The sequence below is a fragment of the Myodes glareolus genome, chromosome 2, assembly GCF_982192425.1.
Source record: "Myodes glareolus chromosome 2, mMyoGla1.1, whole genome shotgun sequence".
NCBI lineage: Eukaryota > Metazoa > Chordata > Mammalia > Rodentia > Cricetidae > Myodes > Myodes glareolus.
The window spans coordinates 8,917,106-8,938,165 of record NC_142027.1 but is presented as its reverse complement, the minus strand read 5'-3'; the positions used below and the strand labels follow the sequence as shown (position 1 = coordinate 8,938,165).

The window sequence follows — 21,060 nt, the reverse complement described above, 5'->3', positions numbered from 1 at the left end:
AAGCCCACAGAACTGTGATTGATTGCCCTGTAATGCCAGGGCACTAGCAAGTGCCTACTGCTCACGACATGCCTTTCCTTCTAGGTGGCCCACCAGCACAAGCGAGAAACCGGAAACGGATAACTGGGATGCATGGGCAGCCCAGCCTTCTCTCACTGTGCCCAGCGCTGGCCAGTTAAGGCAGAGATCGGCCTTTACACCAGCCACAGCCACTGGCTCATCCCCATCTCCCGTCCTGGGCCAGGTAGGGGCAGTCGATGAGGGCATGAAATGAGTGTGGTCTGCGACTAGCGTTTACATCAGCCGCTTCAGTAGTCTCCACCTATGAAACTGGGGTGGCCGACTGAACCAGTTCAGAAACCTGAGACTTACCGTAATCCTCAGAGTTCAGAGGGCTTAAACTGTTTTGCCCGTGTCTGTCTGAGAAGCTGCATTGAAAGAATGACACCAGAGCTGCAATGCTGATCAATTAAAAAGGTATCAGTACTCTCATGGGGAGAGTCGGAGTGCATAAAGAAAGTTCTAGGTTGGTCCGTTGGGCTACCCCCTTCTACCCACTTGGTCCTTCCTGGAGAAGGCAGGCCGATTTCAGGCTAATGGGAAACCCGCTGGAGAACAGTGTTTCTGAAAGCACAGGGGTCGTTACTGTGAACACTTGTCTTTAGGCTAATGCAATAATGATGATGAAATGAGATCAATCAATCAAACAGGGAGGCCCCAGGAGATTGCAGAGAGTTTCTGTTCTGGAAAATCTTAAATTGGAGGAGAGACCAGGCAGATCCATGGGGCAGTGGTGTGCAAGAAGATTGGAGCTACTGATGAGGGCACTCTGTGTGAAAACCTGGACCCTGCTGAGTTCTCTGTCCAAGCCACAGAAGTGGGAAAACAGCAGAACAGGAAGGAGAGAAGAGTCTAGTGAGAAGTGAGTGTGAGGTAGTGGAAGCGGGACGTCCGACTAGCGCTGTCTGGGAGACTGACAGAACATGGGTCTGGAAGGAGATGGAAGATGGGAGCCGAACTATAGCAAACATAGTGAGATCCTGGGGTTGGAGGCCGTCAGGGACAGCAGACATGGGAGAAGCAGCCAGTTCCCTAAAGGGAGCCGTGGGGAAGGGTGGCTGCACAGTAGGCCTTTGCTTCTGCCCACACTGGGCACTTAAGCATATCCCGTCGGTGCTCAGCCACCAAGGCGGTGCTGTGGGTGAGGCGTGAGTGAGAGCTGTGGAGCCAAGAGCGAGATTTAAACTCGTGAAGGACTGAGGTACTCATGTGTCCTCAAAGGGTGCTGAGGGCAGAGAAGAGGCCGTCCTGTAGGGCCGTCTCTTGGTGACTGAAAGACAGGGAAAGTCATCCGGAGTGCGGTGAGGTAAGAGGAAGTTGAACCATGAGGACTCTGCTGGTTTGTGAGGGGTGGAGCAGAGAGGTCACACAGTGACAGCATCAGTCAGTGCAAGCCCTGGGGCCTGCGGAGTGGAGAGGGTCCCCTGGTGACCGCGCTCTCCACTCTCTGGCCATGCTGCCTAGCCCAGGACTAGAGATCATGGTGCTGTAGCCTTCTGACTGTTGTCGCAAGCACAGCGGCGACTGCAGAGGGCTTTCTGAACATACGGCCGCCTCAGAAGAGTGCCACCCTCTTGGGAGATGTGGAAACTGAGACTTGGAGAAGTCCGTCCATTGCCTAAGTGTCACGGGAGTTGAATCTGGGGTTCAGCCCTCGCATTGCAATCTTGTCTGACCCCGGGCTGCCTCAGAAACCCCACACAGGGAAGGAGTGCCAAGGGAGACATCCAGACTTGTAAAGACGCAGAGCAAATGGCTTCCCTTCCATTCTGGCCTGGAAGTCCTAAAGCAGTTGGGCGGACTAGGCCAGGTGGAAGCTCTGTGGATCAGTGGGCAAGGGGGAAATGGGAGGCAAAGAATAGTGGTCTTGGGGCTAATGTGAAAGAGAGTCAAAATGTGTAAGTATAGGGAGGTAAGAATCCACACAGAGCAAGGGTTAGAGGTCACGGACACACTCATGGATGCTACTGACCAAGTTTCAAGTTTCCTGTTTTGCCCAGTCAGATCTTAACGCAGAAATAAAATCACTTCAGTCAAGCGCAGACAACTCTGGACCAACTCTCCTTGCGCCTTAACTGTTGTTCTTTATCCATTTACGTGGACAGTTGAAGTGGGGCTTGTTTGATTTCTTTAAGTTATCGTCATGATTTCTAAATAGATAATAAGAGCCTCACCTGCCTTTGCAGCCTTGTCTCCTGCCCCACTGCCCACAGCCCCGGATCCTGCTTCTTCTCCTGGACCACCTGCAGTGCGCTCAGCCTGCCACCTCAAGGCCTGTGCCTGTGCTGTGCCTTTGGCCTGGGGTGCCCTTCTGCAGCACTGGCTCTCAGAATGCTTCTCGTCCCTCAAGGCCCGCCTCTTGCCCTGTAAAACTGGACCTGGGGTCCCGAGGCAGGCTTTGTCCTTGCCTCTCTGGTCCCGCAGTGAAGCAGGAGACCTTTTGTGCAGTGTATCTTGCTCCTCCAAATGATATATTTAGCTGTTTTTATCTCTTCCTTGTACACTAAGTTCCTTACTAGGGGGACTTATAACACTTTAAGGTTAATAAAATGCTTATCCCAAACTATGTGGAGAGAGGAGAAGTGATGTTTTCTTCACCTTAAAACCCTACAATGCCTAGACTTCTGGGGGAGAAACAAGCACAGCCCAGTGCATGGCCTGTTTACACGTGTCCACCCACAAAATCCCATTCAGCTCCTAAAGTGCCTGCCCCATTACGGTGAAATGTAAAAGACACACGGCTAGTGCCTCTGAGGAAGGGAGGCTGGACAGGGGCTCTGGGAGAAGCTGGCAGTTTTGTCTCCACGTTTAAGATGCACAGTTGCGGAGAAGCCACAAGGTGCCTAGCGCTCGTGCCAGGCAGAGGCAGTGTCTCTGGCTGTGTGTGCGCTCTTTGCACATCTGTCTTGGTTGATAAGAAACCGCAGTGGTGTAACACAGGTCTTTATGTCATTCCACACAAGGGTGAAAAAGTGGAAGGGCTGCAAGCACAAGCCCTGTATCCTTGGAGAGCCAAAAAAGACAACCACTTAAATTTTAACAAAAATGATGTCATCACCGTTCTGGAACAGCAAGACATGTGGTGGTTTGGAGAAGTTCAAGGTCACAAGGGTTGGTTCCCCAAGTCTTACGTGAAACTCATTTCAGGTCCCGTCAGGAAAGCTTCAAGGTACTTTATTTATCTGCTTCTATTTGATGAAAACCATATTAGAAATTATTGTTTGCGCTAGTTAAGATTCATTGGTGGGAGCCGCAGGACGACTGTCCTCTAAAAAGTTAGAATGTGTGTGTGAAGGACGTGAGCCATTGCTTTCTTCTGTCGGGGAAACCTTTGTGTCATGCTGTGCACTGACCTGTCTAGGAATCCCTGAACTGATTGGGATGTGACTCTTTCTGCTTAGTACCCAGTACAGTGCTGAATACATGCAAATACTTAAGATCAAGGCATTTGGGGTGTCAGTGGAAGAATGAGTAAATGGCTTTCTTCATTAGCGTGTGCATGTGGCATAGAACCCACAAGGTTGCTATTGTTTATTCCAACACGTAAGGATGTCCAGAACCAGCTGGGAGTTCTAAGGGAACACCACTAACAGAAATACCACATGACATCTGCTAGTCAGTGCTGAAGAGACTAGCATTGAGCTTGTCTGTCCTGTGTAGTCAGTGGGAGAAGCGGCGGTGTGGGCTTGTGTGTCCTGTGTAGTCAGTGGGAGAAGCGGCGGTGTGGGCTTGTGTGTCCTGTGTAGTCAGTGGGAGTAGTGTGGTCACTCATGCCTCTAGCGCTCTCATTGTGTCCGAGCCCAATTACTGCTGGCTGCTACAGCTGTGATTTTTCCTAGCTTTCAAAGAGAAAAACCAGTGTTGTTTGGCACTCTCAGGTGAGATTTTAAATGTTCTTTCCTCCCCTTCTTGCAGCATCGATACTGGCCCTGCAGAAAGTCCTGCTAGCCTAAAGAGAGTGGCTTCCCCGGCAGCCAAGCCAGCCGTTCCTGGAGAAGGTGAGGCCCTGAGTATGTTAAGCTCCATAGGAGGCTGAGCACATTATTCGGTGCAGACTGAAATGATCGTAATGACTTGGTTCACTTTTAACAGGTTCACTTTTAAACAGGCTGTAAGTTTTGATTCCTCCTCCTGAACTCTGAGGTAAAGCAGAGATGGAGCTCTTTCTATAAACTACTTCACGAAGTCCTCTCAAAATAGTGCTTGAGGCAGTAACCATCCAAAACTGGATTCTCTAATTATGCCTGGCAGTGAGGGAAGCCCACTGCATGCACTAAGGGTCAAGTCCTGAGCATGTGTCAATCACGGCCTTGCTTCCCCATGTAGCCCTCTTGTCTGATTTGCATGAATAATTGTATCGCTTTAGACTGACTGCACAGTCCACGGAAGCTCTCAGAACACCCAGCAGAAGCGGATCGCTTCTCTGTGCTGTGTGAATGGCCAAGCCGGATTATTTAGGCCTGAAACATTGGTTTTCAGTGTTTACTACACAAATGATTAATTGCCTTTCCCTTCTGATTTTTGTTATGTGCCAGGCTGTAGAAGGAGGCATTATTTTAAGGTTTTAAAAATGACCCAGATCTATATAATTGAGGCCTCACTGGTCTTCTCCACGCTCACTGCAGTCATTACCTGGTACTCGCTGACCGGGGCCACCTGAGCTAAGCTCTGTGTGACAGTGAGCAGGCTCCATAGTGAGAGATGTCAGCGGAGGGGTGTGGTGATCTTCTCACGGTGTCTGGAATCCATATGTAACGATAGAATGTACTTCATGCACTGTGGCGAAGCTGCGTTCCTTGGAAACTTGGCCAGTGGAAAATCAAGTTCTTGGAATAACTGCTTCAGCGGAGGCAGCACAAATGAAGGGTTACCACTAGTTCCGACTCCCAGGAGCACTAGTACATTCTTAAGCCTTTTAAAAATAATTTAAAATAAATTGCTTAGTTTATAGGCATAGTTACAAAACTTCATCACTACTAAAAAAATTCCAACATTTTCCACATAACTATTATTTTTATTTTTATATGACTGTGTATTATTATGTTAACTCTATTAGGATAATCATCTTTGTACATTCATACTTTCTAAATAATTATTTTAGCACTACTAGAAAAAGGCAAAAATCTCTTTTTTGATATAGCATGCCTTCGGCCTAATTAAAAGCAAATTTTACCTCTTCCTCAAAACAAAACAACAACAGCAATCTTGTGTATTATCTGTCAACAGGTCTCACTAGAGGGGGAAAATTCATATTTTGGCTCTCTCATAGTAATTATGTAGTCTCAGTCATGCCTCAACTTCATCTGTGAAGTGGGCATAATTATCATCCTTTTCCGTGGAAATTATTATAGGGATTATGAGATAAAATGTATAAAGCTTTTAGAATGAAAGCCAGTCAATGCCCGCCCCTTTTCTGTTTGCCTCGTGTCCTTGCTTGCTGGGAGAGGCAGTTAGAGCAGTAAACGTTCTCATCTGACAGCGGTGTGGAAGGAACATGTACAGAGACTGCAGCACGTGAGGTCTTAAGAAGTAGGTCACAGCAGACCCTCACTCACTCTTCCAGTCAGGCCGCAGAGCAGAGGCAGTTCCTACCTAGGTGGTGGCTGTCTGGGCATTAGAAAAGCCGGGAAAGCTTGCTGGCCTCGTGGAAGGAGAGCTTACAGGAGCACACTGACAGTGGAAATTCTGAGAAAGGCTACCGATAGATTAATGAGCCTCTTGTTAATAATACATTAAGCATCATCTCATTTAAACTGTAGATTTCAATTATCCATTTGGATAGGTCAAAGTAGTGGCTTGGAACTGGCCTGTGCCTATCTCTTTAGTGTCTCCTGAAAGGGGAGCCTGCTGGGAGCCCCCTGAATTCTCTCCTGGACTCTGGCTTCCCACAGCCTTGTGCAGGATGGAGCGGGGCATGCTCAGTCCCTGCAGGCCCCTTACGTTTGCGGCATTGCGCTCAGCTAGCGCTCCCACTTCTGAGTTTCCTAAACATTTTGAAAGATACTCCAAAATTTTAAATGGATTTAGAGAGGGTGATTTATATATTGGATAATCTGGAAAAGATACAGAATGCCCAGAACCCTGTCAGAAGTGGCCGGATGGTAGTGAGCGGTGAACGGGGGCAGACATGACCGTCAGTGTCCAGAATACTGAGACATCAAGTACGTGCGAGAGTGAAAGGAGAATGCCCTGTTAGAGCTGCGATCTCTGCGGGCATGCTATGGTTTCTCAGTGTTAACTGTGGAGCTTCACGTTACCAGGGAGGCCCAAGGGCAGCTGGGTGACCCCGGTCAGCTGTGGATCTAGCAGTCCGTGCTGGCTCAAACACAGGTCACCGGTCCTCTGAGGGAGATCTTTGTGGTTCAGACCCTAGGGGTTTGGTTCTGTGTACTTCAGTTTTCATTAGGACAAAGGTGTTCACGATAGTCAGGGAGGGGCTGCCAAGACGACTCGGCAGCCGAGCCTGACAGCCCGAATGTGATTCCCAGCTCCACAGTGGAGGGGAGACCCGACTGCTGACCCTGCCATCTGACCTCCAGATGAGCCACAAACATAATAAATGTGAGATTGGCCAGTGGAGATCTCTATACCAAAGTTCCAGCTGCTAGCCAGCCTTGCACTCTGCTTTGATGGGTATTGACTCATGTAAGCTATGTTACAGTGTAACAATACAGGCTGTCCTGAGAGTAAGCTTTATGAAAAACTTGATTTTTATACTACTTTCTAAAAATGTATAAAGGCCTAGGACAAAGTGGATAAAACATAGAAAGAAGAAACATACACCTCTTTCTGTAAATCTTCTGTACTTAATGACTAGAATTTTTGTGTCCTGTGATCTTGACTATGACTTTGTTCTGAGCCTCAGGGTTAATTCAAAGCAAAGCAGAGTTCTCCTTAGAGTTACAGGGAGACGTTCCTGTGGATTATACCTCTCCAACTGGAGTCCCTAGAGAACACCAGCGCTTACTCCTTGAGACGAAACCACATGAGGAATAATTGCTAATAAGCTTGTTAGAAACGATTGGCTCTTTCCTTGGGTCATCAATCCCCATACCTGATTATGCAACTTGAGTGACAAGCAGATGTCCAGCCGTAACCAATGCCTACTGTTTAATTCTTAAACAGTCCCCAACCATTTATATACACGACAATATATGTCTCAGACATTCACTCGAGGAATTAAATAGCGAAAAGCGTATCATTTGATTGATATAAAGGGTGAAGTGTATCTGAAATATTTGCATACAAATATTTGTATATAGAAATATTTGCACGCCAAGAGCCTGCATGTGAGCACGCCCTACCCTGTACATAGCACAAAGTAGGCAATCAACATTAGCTAAAGCTAAATGAGAAACATTTTTTATTTAAAGAGGCGACATATGTAAATAGATCATAGATCATTCTTGATGCTCAGTCAGGAAATGTACAGTGCCTTTGGTTTGTGTTCCTGCAGCTGGATCCTCACAGAGGTTCCTCTCTGCCTACACTGCATGTGTATAGGCAGTGGGGAAGTGGAGCCCAGGAATGGCACAGCCCTGTGTTTTAATCTGTGGCTAGTTTTTCTTGAATGGATCTCACCCTGACTTCCTGAATCATAAATTTGCTTTTGCAAAGCTGTCTGGGATATCTTTAAACAATCAAGCTCTCTTCGTATCTCAATATTTCTCCAGAATTTATTGCCATGTACACTTACGAGAGTTCTGAGCAAGGAGATTTAACCTTTCAGCAAGGGGATGTGATTTTGGTTACCAAGAAAGATGGTGACTGGTGGACGGGCACGGTGGGCGACAAGTCCGGAGTCTTCCCTTCTAACTATGTGAGGCTTAAAGATTCAGAGGTAAACCCACATTAACTGTTTGCTCTCCCTCTCTCTGTGTGGTGGTTCTCTTGGCGGGGAGTTGATGTTTGACCGTGGAACACTGTTGGGTTCTGCTGAGCTCTGGATTGCTGTGGTAACTGAAGTGTCTGACCGTGTCCTTTGGTGCTTCCTCCATGCAGAACTCCGGGGTTAAGTGGAGACTGCACCAGGGCTCTCCTCATTGCTCTGTTCCAGTGTGCAGAGTTGGTGTTCCTACCAGTAACCAGTTTACAATTACTTGATTAGCTCTGCATGGCCGTTAGCTTTTAGATGCACAGCAGCCCTTGGCTGTAAATGAAGGTGTTCTGGTTCAGCTCTGTGTTTTGTCTCACAGTACAAAGACATTAAGTTCCAAGAGGTTGGTACGTTTGGGGCAATGCCACTATCCTTAGATATCTGATTGCATAGAATGTGGTCTTGAGTTGGTGCAAACTTAATGAAATGGTTGGGGTTGGAGGGTTTTATAGAGGCCAAGTTCAAGTTAAGGGATTTTCGTGGCATGATCATAGCTTTTTAATAGACTCATAGAGACAAACCAACAGGAATGAACCTGGGTTTTTTTAAGGACAGTAAATCCGTAGCTGTTTTCTTTCCCCCTCACATCTCCTCGGGTCTGAGAGAGAAACTGCAGGACCTGTGGAGCTGCATCACTGAGAATAAGTGGGTGGAAAAGGCACTCGTTGTTGCTTAAATGCCAGGCAGGGAGTGCGCACGGGCTTCTTCTCTAGGCCCTTGGGCTCCTAGTGGCTTTGGTGAGGATGGACCAGAGACTTCTGCAGTACACTTGCACTGGCCTTCCCACCCCAGGAACGATTCTGTGCGCTTTCAAACTCTGAGTTACAATGCTTGCTGTGGTAGGAGAGCAACTTGCTAACTTCTGGGCGTTTGCAAAGAAGCCGGGGAGAAGTCATTTTCCCGTGTCAGAAGCTGGCCTGTGGAGTCCTGAGACCTAGAAAGGGAAACTCCAGCGCTTCTCTGGGCCGCAAGTTGGCCTTAGATTATGCAGCTGGTATTTCAGGGGTAGGATGCTCCAGTTCCTGCTGTGAGACACAAAAACTCTTAAGTGAGGTCCTCTTTTGAAACAGGTGGGATACAAAAGACCATTTGGTTGGCATTTAAACTTATTTGTAATTTATTCATTGACATTTTACTGAAGTTTCCTGTATATGTAGGTAGGTAGGTAGGTAGATAGATAGATAGATAGATAGATAGATAGATAGATAGATAGATAGATAGATGGATGGATGTATACAAAGATAGTCTTGATACATATTAAAGTAACATAAGAAAAATAAGCTGTTAACTGAAAAATGTAAAGGCTACTTCTTACATTATATTTTAATAAATCACAGCTTTCTGTCTGAAAGCATCTGAAACCCTTAAACAGGAACAGCATGTGCTGGCTTTGAAAGGCCAGCTGACTGTGAGGAGTTTCCTGCCACTGCCGTCAGTTATTAAATTATTGGCTATGGGATAACTACCGGTTAAGATTTTTAGATCAAATATACTCAAATGACAATAAAAATACAAAGTTCAGTGTGAGAGCAAAGCTTCCTACAAACTTCAAAGGAAACAGTACACTCTGGTGGGGACACCAGGCTGGGCCCTTGGGCTGAGGAGCTGCCCTTCCGTCCCTTCCTCCCCGCGGCTTCTCCAAGGGAAGATGATGGAGACCCCTGGCTTGTGGCTGGGCAGTGTCCATTGCTTTCCTCTGCATGTGGAACATGGGGAATTATTATAAGCCCACATACGGGAAGTAACTGATTCTTTCATTGCTATTCTTTATTTGATATTTAGGCCATAAAAATAGCAAGAAAATTGATAGTTTATAATTGTGCTCATTAATTAAAACTCACTAGTTAGAATAAAAATTCATTTCAAACTGTTTCTCTTCAGTGGTCATTTGATTTCAGTGGCAAGAAATATAGCAGCATTGATAAAATGGGTTCCTTGTTGGCATAATGCACATTTTTATCTTTACAGTGACTGTCTTGGTTTATTAAATCCTTCGCTTTATTTCCATTGAAATGCTTAATTTACTACAAGGGTAGGCACTCAAGGGGGAGCATTAATTGACAATAAAGCACTTTGTCACACAGATTAGATTCTGGCCCCTGTCCTGGCTCTCATGGTCTCTACTGGCTGACTCAGCTGGGTTAAAGTTCCATGGCTATCAGGGAGGAATTCAACCCCAGAGTGTTTCTGGAACACTCAGTAGTTGGGAAGCAAACATGGTTTGCTTCTACAATTGTGCTTCCAGCATAGAGAGAGAAATGTCGGTGCCCAGACAGTGTGAAATTGGGTAGAAACACTGTGCAGGAGAGCAGTGAGGGGGAAGGGTGGGATCCCTCCTCCCGATGCTAGTTCAGTCCTTAAATCCTAGTGTGAAAAGAGTGAGTGAAACATCAGTGCTTCCATGTGTTGAGTCTGAATGTGGGCCCTGGTCTGCAGGAGCCTCCTGTCTAGCCATGCAGAGGTACCGGGAACTGTGAGGGGAGCATCGTCCTGTCGCGGGGCCTGATGCTGCATTCGCCCGGAATCAGGGCGTGCCTGTGCCGTGTGTCGCCTGAGCCTGAGCCTCCAGGCCTGCAGGACTACACGTTTGCCCTGTCACAGAGTAAAGGCCTCCTGTTTGCACCGTCTCCCGATAGATGTGCTCCCATGTTCCCCCAATGAAAAGAGGGATTTAAGGACTCTAGTGGGGTTGTGTTGTTAATCATTTTCTTAAGTTGTGTGATCACCTCTTCAGCATGCAAATGAGACCTTCTGCTCTGTTTTAAGGGCTCTGGAACTGCTGGGAAAACAGGGAGTTTAGGAAAAAAACCTGGTAAGTTACAAACCCCAACACCTGTGTTTCAGCGTCAATGAATGCACTTGGTAGTAGTTCCCAATCTTTGTTTACTGCAGCCAGAAATCTAAGTAGAGGTGAAGGAATCTCCCCTGACAGTGCATGGGTGGCTGCAAGTGTGGGGAGCGGTGGGAAGCCGTCAGACTGCAGGGGCGGATGCCCACGAAGCCCCGGTGGCACCAGCCGTGGTGAGCAGAGTTGCAGTAGACTGCACCACATGGTGGGTTTCATCCATTTAGCATCAGGTGGTTTTCCCCGGCAAACACTGAAGGCACAAAATGAAAGGCATGCCTCAGAAGCTGGATTTGTAGTTTATTTAAGCAAAATCACATGTTCTATTAATAGTGGAATGAAAGGGAAGGAAGCAGCTGTGAAATGGCATGGCTGGTCTGGCCCGTCTTCCCAACCAAGGTCATTGGCGCTATTTTGCTGTCATATCCTTAGGAAATTATAGATCTGAATGGACACTGCTGAGCTAGAGGAGCTACATGCTCAGCTCCTGTTGGGCTCACATAGCCAGAGCACATGGCTGAATCTGCTCTTTCTGGGAATTGTCTTCACTCTCAACATCTGTCATTGCAGAGGGTCCAGTATTTCATACAGTGCTCAGGTGGGCCTCGCTCTACCCTGACACTAGCAAGCCGCTCGGGGATATGGGCTCTTCAGAATGCTAGGGCAGATCGTTGGCCCGTATGCCAGGTCCTTTGAGGAGCAGAGACAGTTGGTGCCAAATAGGACGCTAATTGGGACTGTCTCCAAATGAAAAACTTGGAATCTAGAACTTGTCCTTGGCTTGCCAGAGGAGTGTCCTCATCCCTGCTCAAGCTCTTGGCTGGAGCCAGACTGGCCATGAGCTGAGCTCCAGGCCTTTTGCCTTCCTGAGTTTTCTGAAGCCCCAAGCAGCCCCTCCCACTGTGGTGGCCAGCCTCAGATTGCAGGACAGAGTAATAGGGGCTTGTTAAAGGGGCAGGATCTCATTCCTGCTCTGGACACAGTGGAACAGTAGCTGTTAGAGCTTGGGGCCTCTCCCACCCCCTCTCTTTCTGTCTTTCTGTGTTTCATTACTCCTTCCTGCCATCTTTTCTATCCTTTCTTCTCTTTCGGGCTCATTGAGACGGGTGAGTGCAGAAGAGTGAACAGTGTTCCGTATGCATGCAGGAAGATGCAGCCTCAGCGTCTCAGCTGTTGTCCTGCCGGGAGTGTTCTCAAAGGACCTTTAAGATTCAGGAAAACTATAGAACTATTTGCATGCTTTATTTCTATACAGAATTACTATTTTTGATTAAGCTCTCATAACTCTGTTCCTCTTGTAACTTAGAATAAAAAGAAGTTAAACTAATGGTTCTGTGATGGAAACCATAAATGCATGGATAGCTCCTAGAATGTGAGCCATGGCTGATTTGACTGTTGCACAGTCCTAAGCCACGTGTAAGTGAGCTGCAGGTTCCTGAGGAAAATCAAATTTCTCCTATTAGTGTCCAAGCAGAGGGAAACATCCTTGAGATTCCCAGAGCTGGGGGTAGCAGGCACCTGGCCCTTCAACAGGGTTCATAGTAACTGTGGGATTTGACAGGAAGCACAGGACAGGCAGGTTGGAACTTCATGGCAGGGAGCTGGTGAGTCAGGAGATGTGAGGGGCCCACGGAAGCCTGAGCTGAATGGAGAGATGTGTTGGCCCTGTCTTCCAGGAGAGGCCAAGCCACGGGTGCCTCTGGTCCTGGGAGACGGCTGTCATCCTGGGAACTCCTTCCCCCGCTCTGACAGTACGGCACAACATTTGATCTTGTTTTTCAGAAATTGCCCAGGTTATTGCTTCCTACACTGCTACTGGTCCTGAACAACTCACCCTGGCTCCTGGTCAGCTGATTTTGATCCGGAAAAAGAACCCAGGTGGATGGTGGGAAGGAGAACTGCAGGTTAGTGTCTTTGTTTATGTAAAAAATCTCTGTCCAGGCGCAAATTTGCAAAGTCTCAAGGAACAGTATTTCACTGCAAAATACAAAGAGTGTCATTGTCTGGCCCTGCACCTGTCGAGGGACTCCTGTGTCTCCTGTGTCTGGTTCCCAGAGCAGGGAATGCATAGAGACATCCTCATGTGTCCTCCTGGAACACAGAAGTAGTGTTTCGTTAGGAGTAATTTAACACGTGCCAACATGGCGGATGTCCTTCCATACAGGCCACATCTGCTCATCATGTTGTTTTCCGTGCTGGTGTGTATCGAAATCGCGTTACTCATTTCACCGTTCCAGGTACCTCCTTTAACTCTCACTTCCAGACACAAAGATATTGTAGGAGGGTTATAATTGTGTATCACGGTAGACAGTTAGGATGGTCATAGGACACCACACTGCTTGTTATTTGAAAGCATACAATGGTAACACAGTTGAGAACTGGGTACTGTCTAGTCAGGTGATTAAAATGGCCATCACCAGTAGGGACAAATGGTCGATATTCATGCAAAACGCTGCCTAGTAAGGTCACAGCATCCATTCCATGTCAACTGAATTGTACCAACCGAGTCTAATCCTGAGCAAACAGTAATACAGAGTGAAGGATATTGAACTAAATAGCACAGGGAAGGACTGCACGCTTCAAAACATCGACGACTAAACCTATATAAAGGGGGTAAAAGAGATAGTGGCAATATCAGAGTCTCCCCCGGACTCTGTGTGAACGGAAGCCAGGGCAGGAGAGTAGAGGCCGGGCCAGATCAAATTACTACAGCATTGCTGACTTTCCTAAAGCACAGTCAGTCTACAGCTCAGTTTTTTCTACTGTGGTTCATTTTTTTAACACATGCCTGAAATATTGATTTTGAAATATTGATATTACATATTGAAATATGTTAGGTTAAAGAACCATGGTTTGGGGACTACAGAAATGACTCTGATTAAGACCTGAAATAGGTTTCTGGTACCCACATCAGGCAGCTAACAGCCTGGAGTTTTAGCTCTGAAATATTGATTTTGAAATATTGATATTACATATTGAAATATGTTAGGTTAAAGAACCATGGTTTGGGGACTACAGAAATGACTCTGATTAAGACCTGAAATAGGTTTCTGGTACCCACATCAGGCAGCTAACAGCCTGGAGTTTTAGCTCCAGGGGATGTGATGACCTCGTCTGGCCTCTTTGGGTACACACACACACATACCACAAATAGATTTTTTTTAAGAGCTGTGATGTGAGAACCTGATAGTCAAGTGGTTCAGGAACAAATGACAAGAGAGGGGGTGAGGGGTGAGGAGGCTAGAAGGGATGCCGAGGTAGAGGGGACCCACAGATGGTGGGGCAGCTGGGGTAGACATTAGCAGGGGGTCCTCGTAAACAGTGCAGGCACATTCTGTGCTCTGTCCTTGTTATTGGGAGTTAAGTGTGCTCCACCATTACTAGTGAAGATGAGACTGGACTCTCCTTGTGTTTCAAATCTCTGGGAGTCCTGGAGCCACCATACACACATGTCTACACGTAGGAGCAGATATACATAAGAGGCTGGAGCCACCATACACACATGTCCGCACATAGGAGCAGATGTACATAAGAGGCTGGAGCCACCATACACGCATGTTCGCACATAGGAGCAGAGGTACATGAGAGGCTGGAACCACCATACACGCATGTCCGCACATAGGAGCAGATGTACCTAAGAGGCTGGAACCACCATACACGCATGTCCGCACATAGGAGCAGATGTACCTAAGAGGCTGGCCTGCTGGCTCTTACACAGGAAATGCCTTGCTCCCGCCCTCCATCTTCTTCTCACTCAGTGAACACCAGTCTGGGACTGCAGGCTCCACCTGGCTTCGTTCCATTGGCATTCCTACCTTCATGAAGGAGAGTGTGGGCCACAGCTCACCACATAGGCATTCCTTAGTGGCCTGCCAAAGGGCTGAGTGCCCAGCAGCTGTCCGGGTTAGTATACAAGGGATGCATAGTGTTTCTCCTTAGTCTAGCACTGGGGCCTGCTACATAACACAGGAGGTCCCCACTTGTGAGCTGGTAATTTATAGCAGCACCCTTGTAAGAACCCAGTGTCCCTATAGAATGAGCCCGTGATAACTCTGCCATCGTGATGTGCCCACAGTCTGCTTATCACATTAGCCAGTTTTCGTGTGGCTCTGAGCAGGATGCTGTGACAGACAGATACGTCTGAGACAGGAGGCTGGGTGTTGACCATGTGGTGAGCGCAGAGGGAGCGTCCTTGGGGAGGAGAAGGGCTGTCTGCAGCTCCCCAGCCGTACGTGCTTCTCTGCTCACAGCTTGTCCGGGCCATTCCCGAATGAGGAAGGAGGACCCATACTGTGCTGAGCTGCACATAGGAGGAAAGAAATGCTCTCGGCCAGAAGAAAAGCCATAGTCTGTAGCGTGACTCACGGTAGGCTTACACAGGGAGCTGTCTGGTGGGCAGCCAGAAGAGCCCTGGCCAGAGATCCTGGCCAGAGGCAGAATACTTGTTGAGGAGTCCAACGCTGGGTCCGAGAAATCCGTTCTACTTTCTGTGAGGAGTAGGGAGCTGCAGTGTTCCTTTCTTACTCTTTCGTTGTAGACACTGTCTCACTGTGGAGCCTTGGCTGGCCTGGAGCTCACCATATAGACCAGCCCGTGCCTCCCAAGTGCTGGGACTGAAGCCGTACACTACCACTCCCAGCCTCAACTTGTTTTTCAGGCGGAGTCTCGCTGTGTAGCCCAGGCTGGACTCAGATGCTAGGATTGCAGGCTTGTGGCCCCAGTCCTGGCTCCCATTCTGCTTTTGAATGTGACCATGATAGATAGAGAAGGCTACTCAGTCCAGCCAGCCATCCCTGTGCATCTGTGTCTTGACTGCCGCTTGCCTCTGGTCCGTGCATTCTCCTGTTCAGAGCATTCTCATGAGTCCTTCCGCCTTTCTTCACCATCCCTGTGAACCTGCCTCTACTTCCCTTCGCAGCTGCATGCCCACTCTGTCCCATCTGACAGTTTGTCTGGGACAGCCATACCCCTGGGCTTTGGGCCTCCTGCAGTGGGTCATGGCATTCCTTCCCACGGGCCTCTGATTCCTCAAGGGCTAGAAGGGCTTTTAGAACCACCAGCACACTCTCCTCCGACCGTGGGGGCTGGTCTTAGGTGGACATCAGTCAGTGCTGGGCTGTAACTTAGACTCACGCTTGTTTTGTTTCCACACTCGGGATTGTCTCTGGCTCGACTCCTTAAAGAAGCATGTATTTTAGTTTAGCCCTCATACCCCTGGCACATCAACACAGTGGTAAGTAGCTCTGGCCCTCACAGAAAAGTAGTTGGCTTGCTGTGTCCAGGATATGTCCCTTACAGAGACTCTCAGCATGGACACAGCAGAGAATGGGAAGGAGTTCAGCTCCTGCCCCTGTAAAGCTAGGGGTGGGGCAGAAGAGTCCGGGAGCCGTGTGGCAGTGCACTGTACAGCTGTGTAGAGCGGGAGTAGCTAAACAGACACAGCGCTCTTCAGCAGATTCACCATGCACAGCGAGGCAGTCCTGGAGCCAAGGACATGACTTCTATCTGACCAACCAAATCTTAGCTATGCATTAGAGCTAACCCAGCCTCTCCTCCTTCATGACCTGGTGAGTGGAGGGCAGAGGTGTGAGGTGGTGGTATCGGTTTTATTTATCTATTTGGGGAATAGGTGTCACAGTCATGTATGTGTGTGTGCCATGTGTGTGCTTGGTGTTCATGGAGGCCAGAAGAACGTATCCAATCCTCTTGAACTGGAATTGCAGACAGTGGTTAGTTGCCATGAGGGTGCTGGGAACTGAACCCAGGTCCTCAAGAAAGCAGCCAGTGCTCTTAACCGCTGAACTAAATCTTCTGCCTTGACAGATATTTTTATCAGATTTCTTCTGGAGGCACGCGTGTGTGCGTCCGTGTGTGTGTTTGTCTGTGTGCAAGCGCACGTGTGTTTGTGTGGTGTTTTTTCTCCTGACAGTAGGAATAGACAAGGATAGCCTCTTGCGTCTTCATGCCTCCACATTTGTGCCGTTTCTGATACTGTAAAAATGCTCAGTAGAGGGCTCTTGGGCTGAATCAGGCTTTGAAGTGCAGGAGGGTGCCAGTCGGTAATGTGCGTGATGCTGGGGAACTAAGACAGCGGGAAAATCTTGCCGCCATCTGAGAGCCGGATGGTTTTGAAACAGCATCAAGTTGAACGCTTGTGTTCTGTGGACGCTATGTGTTGTCTGACATCTACGTAGAGAACTCAGGCATGGTAGTGAGTCTGTAGCCCTGGGACTGTCATGTCTCTTTTCAAGCTCAATTTAGGCATCTCAAAATCAAGAATAACAACACTGTAGCCTCAGGAGCTGTCCTGTAGACCAAGGCATCTGAGGTGCCCAGGTCTTCTTGAGCATTCATCTGCATTACCTGATGTAGCAGTAAATTGTTAACTAGTTTTCCATCTTATTAAAAATAATTTTATCTGTATGTGTATGCGCATTGCCTAAATATATGTCTGTGCACCGCTTGCATGCCTAGTGCCCGTGGAGGCCAGAGAAGGTGTCAGATCCCCCAGAACTGGAATTACAGACAACTGTAAGGTGCCAGTGGGGCTGGGAATTGAACCTTGGTCCTCCAGAAGAGCCAGTGCTCTGAACCCTAAGCCATCGCTCCAGCCCTTAGCTTTCTGTCTTAACTACATTACAGAATGTCCTGAATGTGTGATCTACATAGTCCAGCTCTGCTGATCAACTCTGCCGCAGTTTGAATGGAACGGCCATGTTTGATTTCTGCAGCAGTTTGTATCCCTTTGTACCTCAGCTCAGTGTGAGTGTTGTACAATGCCCTGCTACAAAGCAGGTTGTGTGAGAAAGATGGGCTTTTGTTATAAAACGTTATGATTTTCTTCTTAGGCTCGAGGGAAAAAGCGCCAGATAGGCTGGTTCCCAGCAAATTATGTCAAACTTCTAAGCCCTGGAACAAGCAAAATCACCCCAACCGAGCTACCCAAGTCTGCAGCGCTGCCGGCAGGTAAGGCACCTGCGGGTCGCTCCGCTTCCACTCAGGTTTCTCATCCAATGTCTCGTGTGATTGTCTCATGTGCTTAGCTTTTGTGCTTGCTGGCTCTGACCGACAGCTAGTGTGTGACTGGGAATATGTTTTTCAAAAGCTCCAAGCATCTCTGTAGCCTTTCTGTGCTGGGCACTTGGGGACGCTGTGACATTAAAGCCAGATTTCTCTGATTTCTTTTCAGCTCTTTACCCTGGGGTTTGGGCCACTGGACAAGGCAACAGAAAGGCCCCTAAAACAAACTCGTGACATCTGCTGGGGAGAGAGGAGGCTCACTGAGTGGCAGGACATTATTATGTCTTTCCTAGAAGGCAGGCAAAGGCAGAGGGCTGCAGCTGGCTTGCCCTTTTTCTGATCTAAGACAGTGAGTTAACTGTGGAAGAGTCACCTAGACTTAGTGACCCCTATGGAGATTGTGGACGTTTTGCTCCATCATCACTTTGTGATTGGATGTCTGTTTTATATGTCTCCTGTGAAACTGGCTTTAAGCTTGTTGTCCTTGCAAGAAATGTCAGGTCCTAAAATGTTGTGTCTGAGCCCTGGTCCCCAACTTGTCCCCTTTGCATGAGCTGAGGCCTTGTGTGGGCAGTAGCGGGATGGGGTACCATCTGAATCTGCTGTCCTCTGGGAGACTTGGCAGAACCCTCTCCTATCAGCTCCTATCAGCTTGCAAGTCCCACACCATCTGCAGAAGGATTCTCTTCTCTTAGCTGGAGAGTTTGAGAGCCCTGAAACTGCATATAGGTTGTTGGTTAAGAATGAAGATGCCAGGCAGTGAGACTGTGGGATTAAAAGCAAAGGAAAGTTGTTCTTGAGGTGTGGTTGTCTCTGAGACATGAACATATAGCAGAATCGCCTCCTAAATAAAGCACTGGTTTCTCTTTTCACTGAGATTCGGAAATGTTCACAGACCAAGTGAGAGCCGTATTCCACCTTTAGAATGACCAGGTCCAGGGCTGTCTAGCACTTGTCTAGCGTGCTGTGCTTGTGGCCTGGGATCAATCTTCAGCATCACAAAAGAATAAGATACAGACAGGTACAGGCACGTGCTCTGGCCCCCGGCAGTCAGCGCTGTAAGTCCCTCCACCACGCTCAAGGTTCCCTTGTCTGCTGACAAGCACTGTGAAGACGTTATGACATTTAAGAAAGGGTAAAATCTTAAAAATGTAGTCCTTCATCTTCCTCTATTGCCACACCACGTAAAGTGAGGTCCCGCTCTCCTCACTCGCCCCCTCTGACCCGGGAATGTACCTGCTGCTGCACACGTGCCACTGGGCTGCTCAGCTGCTCACACAGCCCTGTCTCCCGCAGTGTGCCAAGTGATCGGGATGTACGATTACACCGCACAGAACGATGACGAGCTGGCCTTCAGCAAGGGCCAGATCATCAACGTCCTCAACAAGGAGGACCCCGACTGGTGGAAAGGAGAAGTCAACGGGCAGGTCGGGCTCTTCCCATCCAATTATGTGAAGCTGACCACGGACATGGACCCAAGCCAGCAATGTAAGTGCCCTGGCGGCTCTCTTCCTGGCCTCCTGGCCTCTTCCCATAAGACATGCAGCATTGCTCTGATTCTGCCGAGCCTGGCTTGCAGACCTGGAAGCCAGACCACTGCTGCATTTGAACAGTCTCTTTGAAGACCTTCTGTGATGCAAGGCTAGTCCGTGGGGTTGTTTTGTTTTTAAATTTCATTCCTTCTGTAGCATGCCCCCTCCCCCCCTTTCTTTTTTCTTTTCTTTTTTTTTAAATCATTTTGGCACCATGCTGTGTACATGCCTGACTCATTTTCCTAGCTTGAATTTTGCACATTGTTTTGTTTGGCTTATGTGTTGTTTTCCTCCTTTTTCTAGGAATCATATGTTGTCCACCCCCCCCTCAGGCTTGAAAGTCCTCAAAGAGACCCACTATCCCATATCACTGCCCAGAGGGATGATGGGAGATGCAGCCTTGATCATGTGACTTGCAGCATGATCACCTACTGCCTTCTGAGTAGAAGAACTCACTGCAGAGCAGTTTACCTCATTTTATCTTAGTTGCATGTGATCGCAATGTCTGAGTCATTACGTGCAGAGACAGGAGCAAAATGGCAAAAGTGCACAGGGCGGTGGGTCCTTTTGTGGCTTTCCTACTCACTCAGACTGACTGCCCTGCCTTTACACAGGTGCTCTCAGTGGTTTGGAGATTATTTTTAAATGTGTATTTTAGCCTTTTAATAAAAATCAATCAATTACTTCTTTGCTATTTTGGTTTTGCAAAAAGACCCACTATCAAGGAATGCTGCATGTGCTATTAAAAATTGTTCCGAATGTCCATAAATCTGAGACTTGATGTATTTTCTTCCATTTTGTCCAGTGTTACCAACTAAATTGTGTAGTTTGGGGCTTTTCCCCTACCGTAGAGTGCAGAGGAGTTGGGTGTACCGCTTTGAAGATGTGTAGAGAGCGCCTGCCTAAATAGGCGTCAGGCTTGCTTGTGATGTCACGTGTACCTGTTGCATGGAACACATCTGTACTGAAGAAGTAGCTCTTCCATGGCAAACCACCGTGCACAGTGCTCTCATCTATTACATTAATTTTATTTTGCACAGTGATCTTGTAGCCACACAAGAAAGTACCTGTGTTTCCGTTTGGTCTCAGATTTATCTAGTTGACTGGTGTTCTGTTTCGAGGTTTTCATTTGGCGTATTTTCATACCGTAAATCGGTAAGACACCACCACCAAGGTGGTTCCGATCAACAGTCTCTGTTACAGGAAGTTTATTCCAGTTGCTTTTCATGGAATATTTTAAACAAGTAATTTTCTTGATAAGAAAGAATGTATAGTTTCCCTGCAATTAATTTCCAGTGTTTACATTTTTAACTAGACTGTGGAGTTTCTACAGATTAATATGAAATGGCGCTCCTGGTCCACATATGTGTTAACTGTGCTGTAGCCATGTTTGTCTTTAGACATTAGTTGGAAGGTCTCAATAAAAAAGAAATAAAGAAAAGGAAAAATACTACTGCTGACAGCACAGGAAATGGGGTTGGGGAAGCCTGAAGCACCATCTAGCTGTCCTAGGAGTAAGCTAACTGATGTCTTTCTGGGTTCCCTCCTGGGGAGACGCCCTGCAGGCCGTGTCATGGTCCTTCTCCCCTCACATGGTGCAAAGGACAGGGCAGCCCCTCCTTGTCTACTTGCGCTTCAGTGTTTCGTGGATATGAATGTAAAATATATAAATATATAAACTGCGGCTTTAACAATTGTAATACAACCTTTTGGATTAGTTATGTGTA

At 47.7% G+C, this 21,060-nt stretch overlaps 1 protein-coding gene across 4 annotated transcripts in view; it reads left to right on the top strand.

The window, feature by feature from the left end:
• Itsn1 (intersectin 1) overlaps positions 1-21,060 on the top strand; it is a 189,439-nt gene that overhangs the window by 121,609 nt on the left and 46,770 nt on the right. For 2 of the 4 annotated variants that reach the window (XM_087899147.1, XM_087899151.1), the window contains 8 exons: positions 85-244; positions 3,024-3,229; positions 3,976-4,058; positions 7,734-7,900; positions 10,703-10,748; positions 12,564-12,685; positions 17,630-17,747; positions 19,098-19,289. In XM_087899147.1, coding sequence (XP_087755273.1) covers positions 85-244; positions 3,024-3,229; positions 3,976-4,058; positions 7,734-7,900; positions 10,703-10,748; positions 12,564-12,685; positions 17,630-17,747; positions 19,098-19,289 — 1,094 coding nt within the window. The remainder of the gene's footprint in view (positions 1-84; positions 245-3,023; positions 3,230-3,975; positions 4,059-7,733; positions 7,901-10,702; positions 10,749-12,563; positions 12,686-17,629; positions 17,748-19,097; positions 19,290-21,060) is intronic. The other 2 variants (XM_087899157.1, XM_087899163.1) reach the window with 1 other exon arrangement.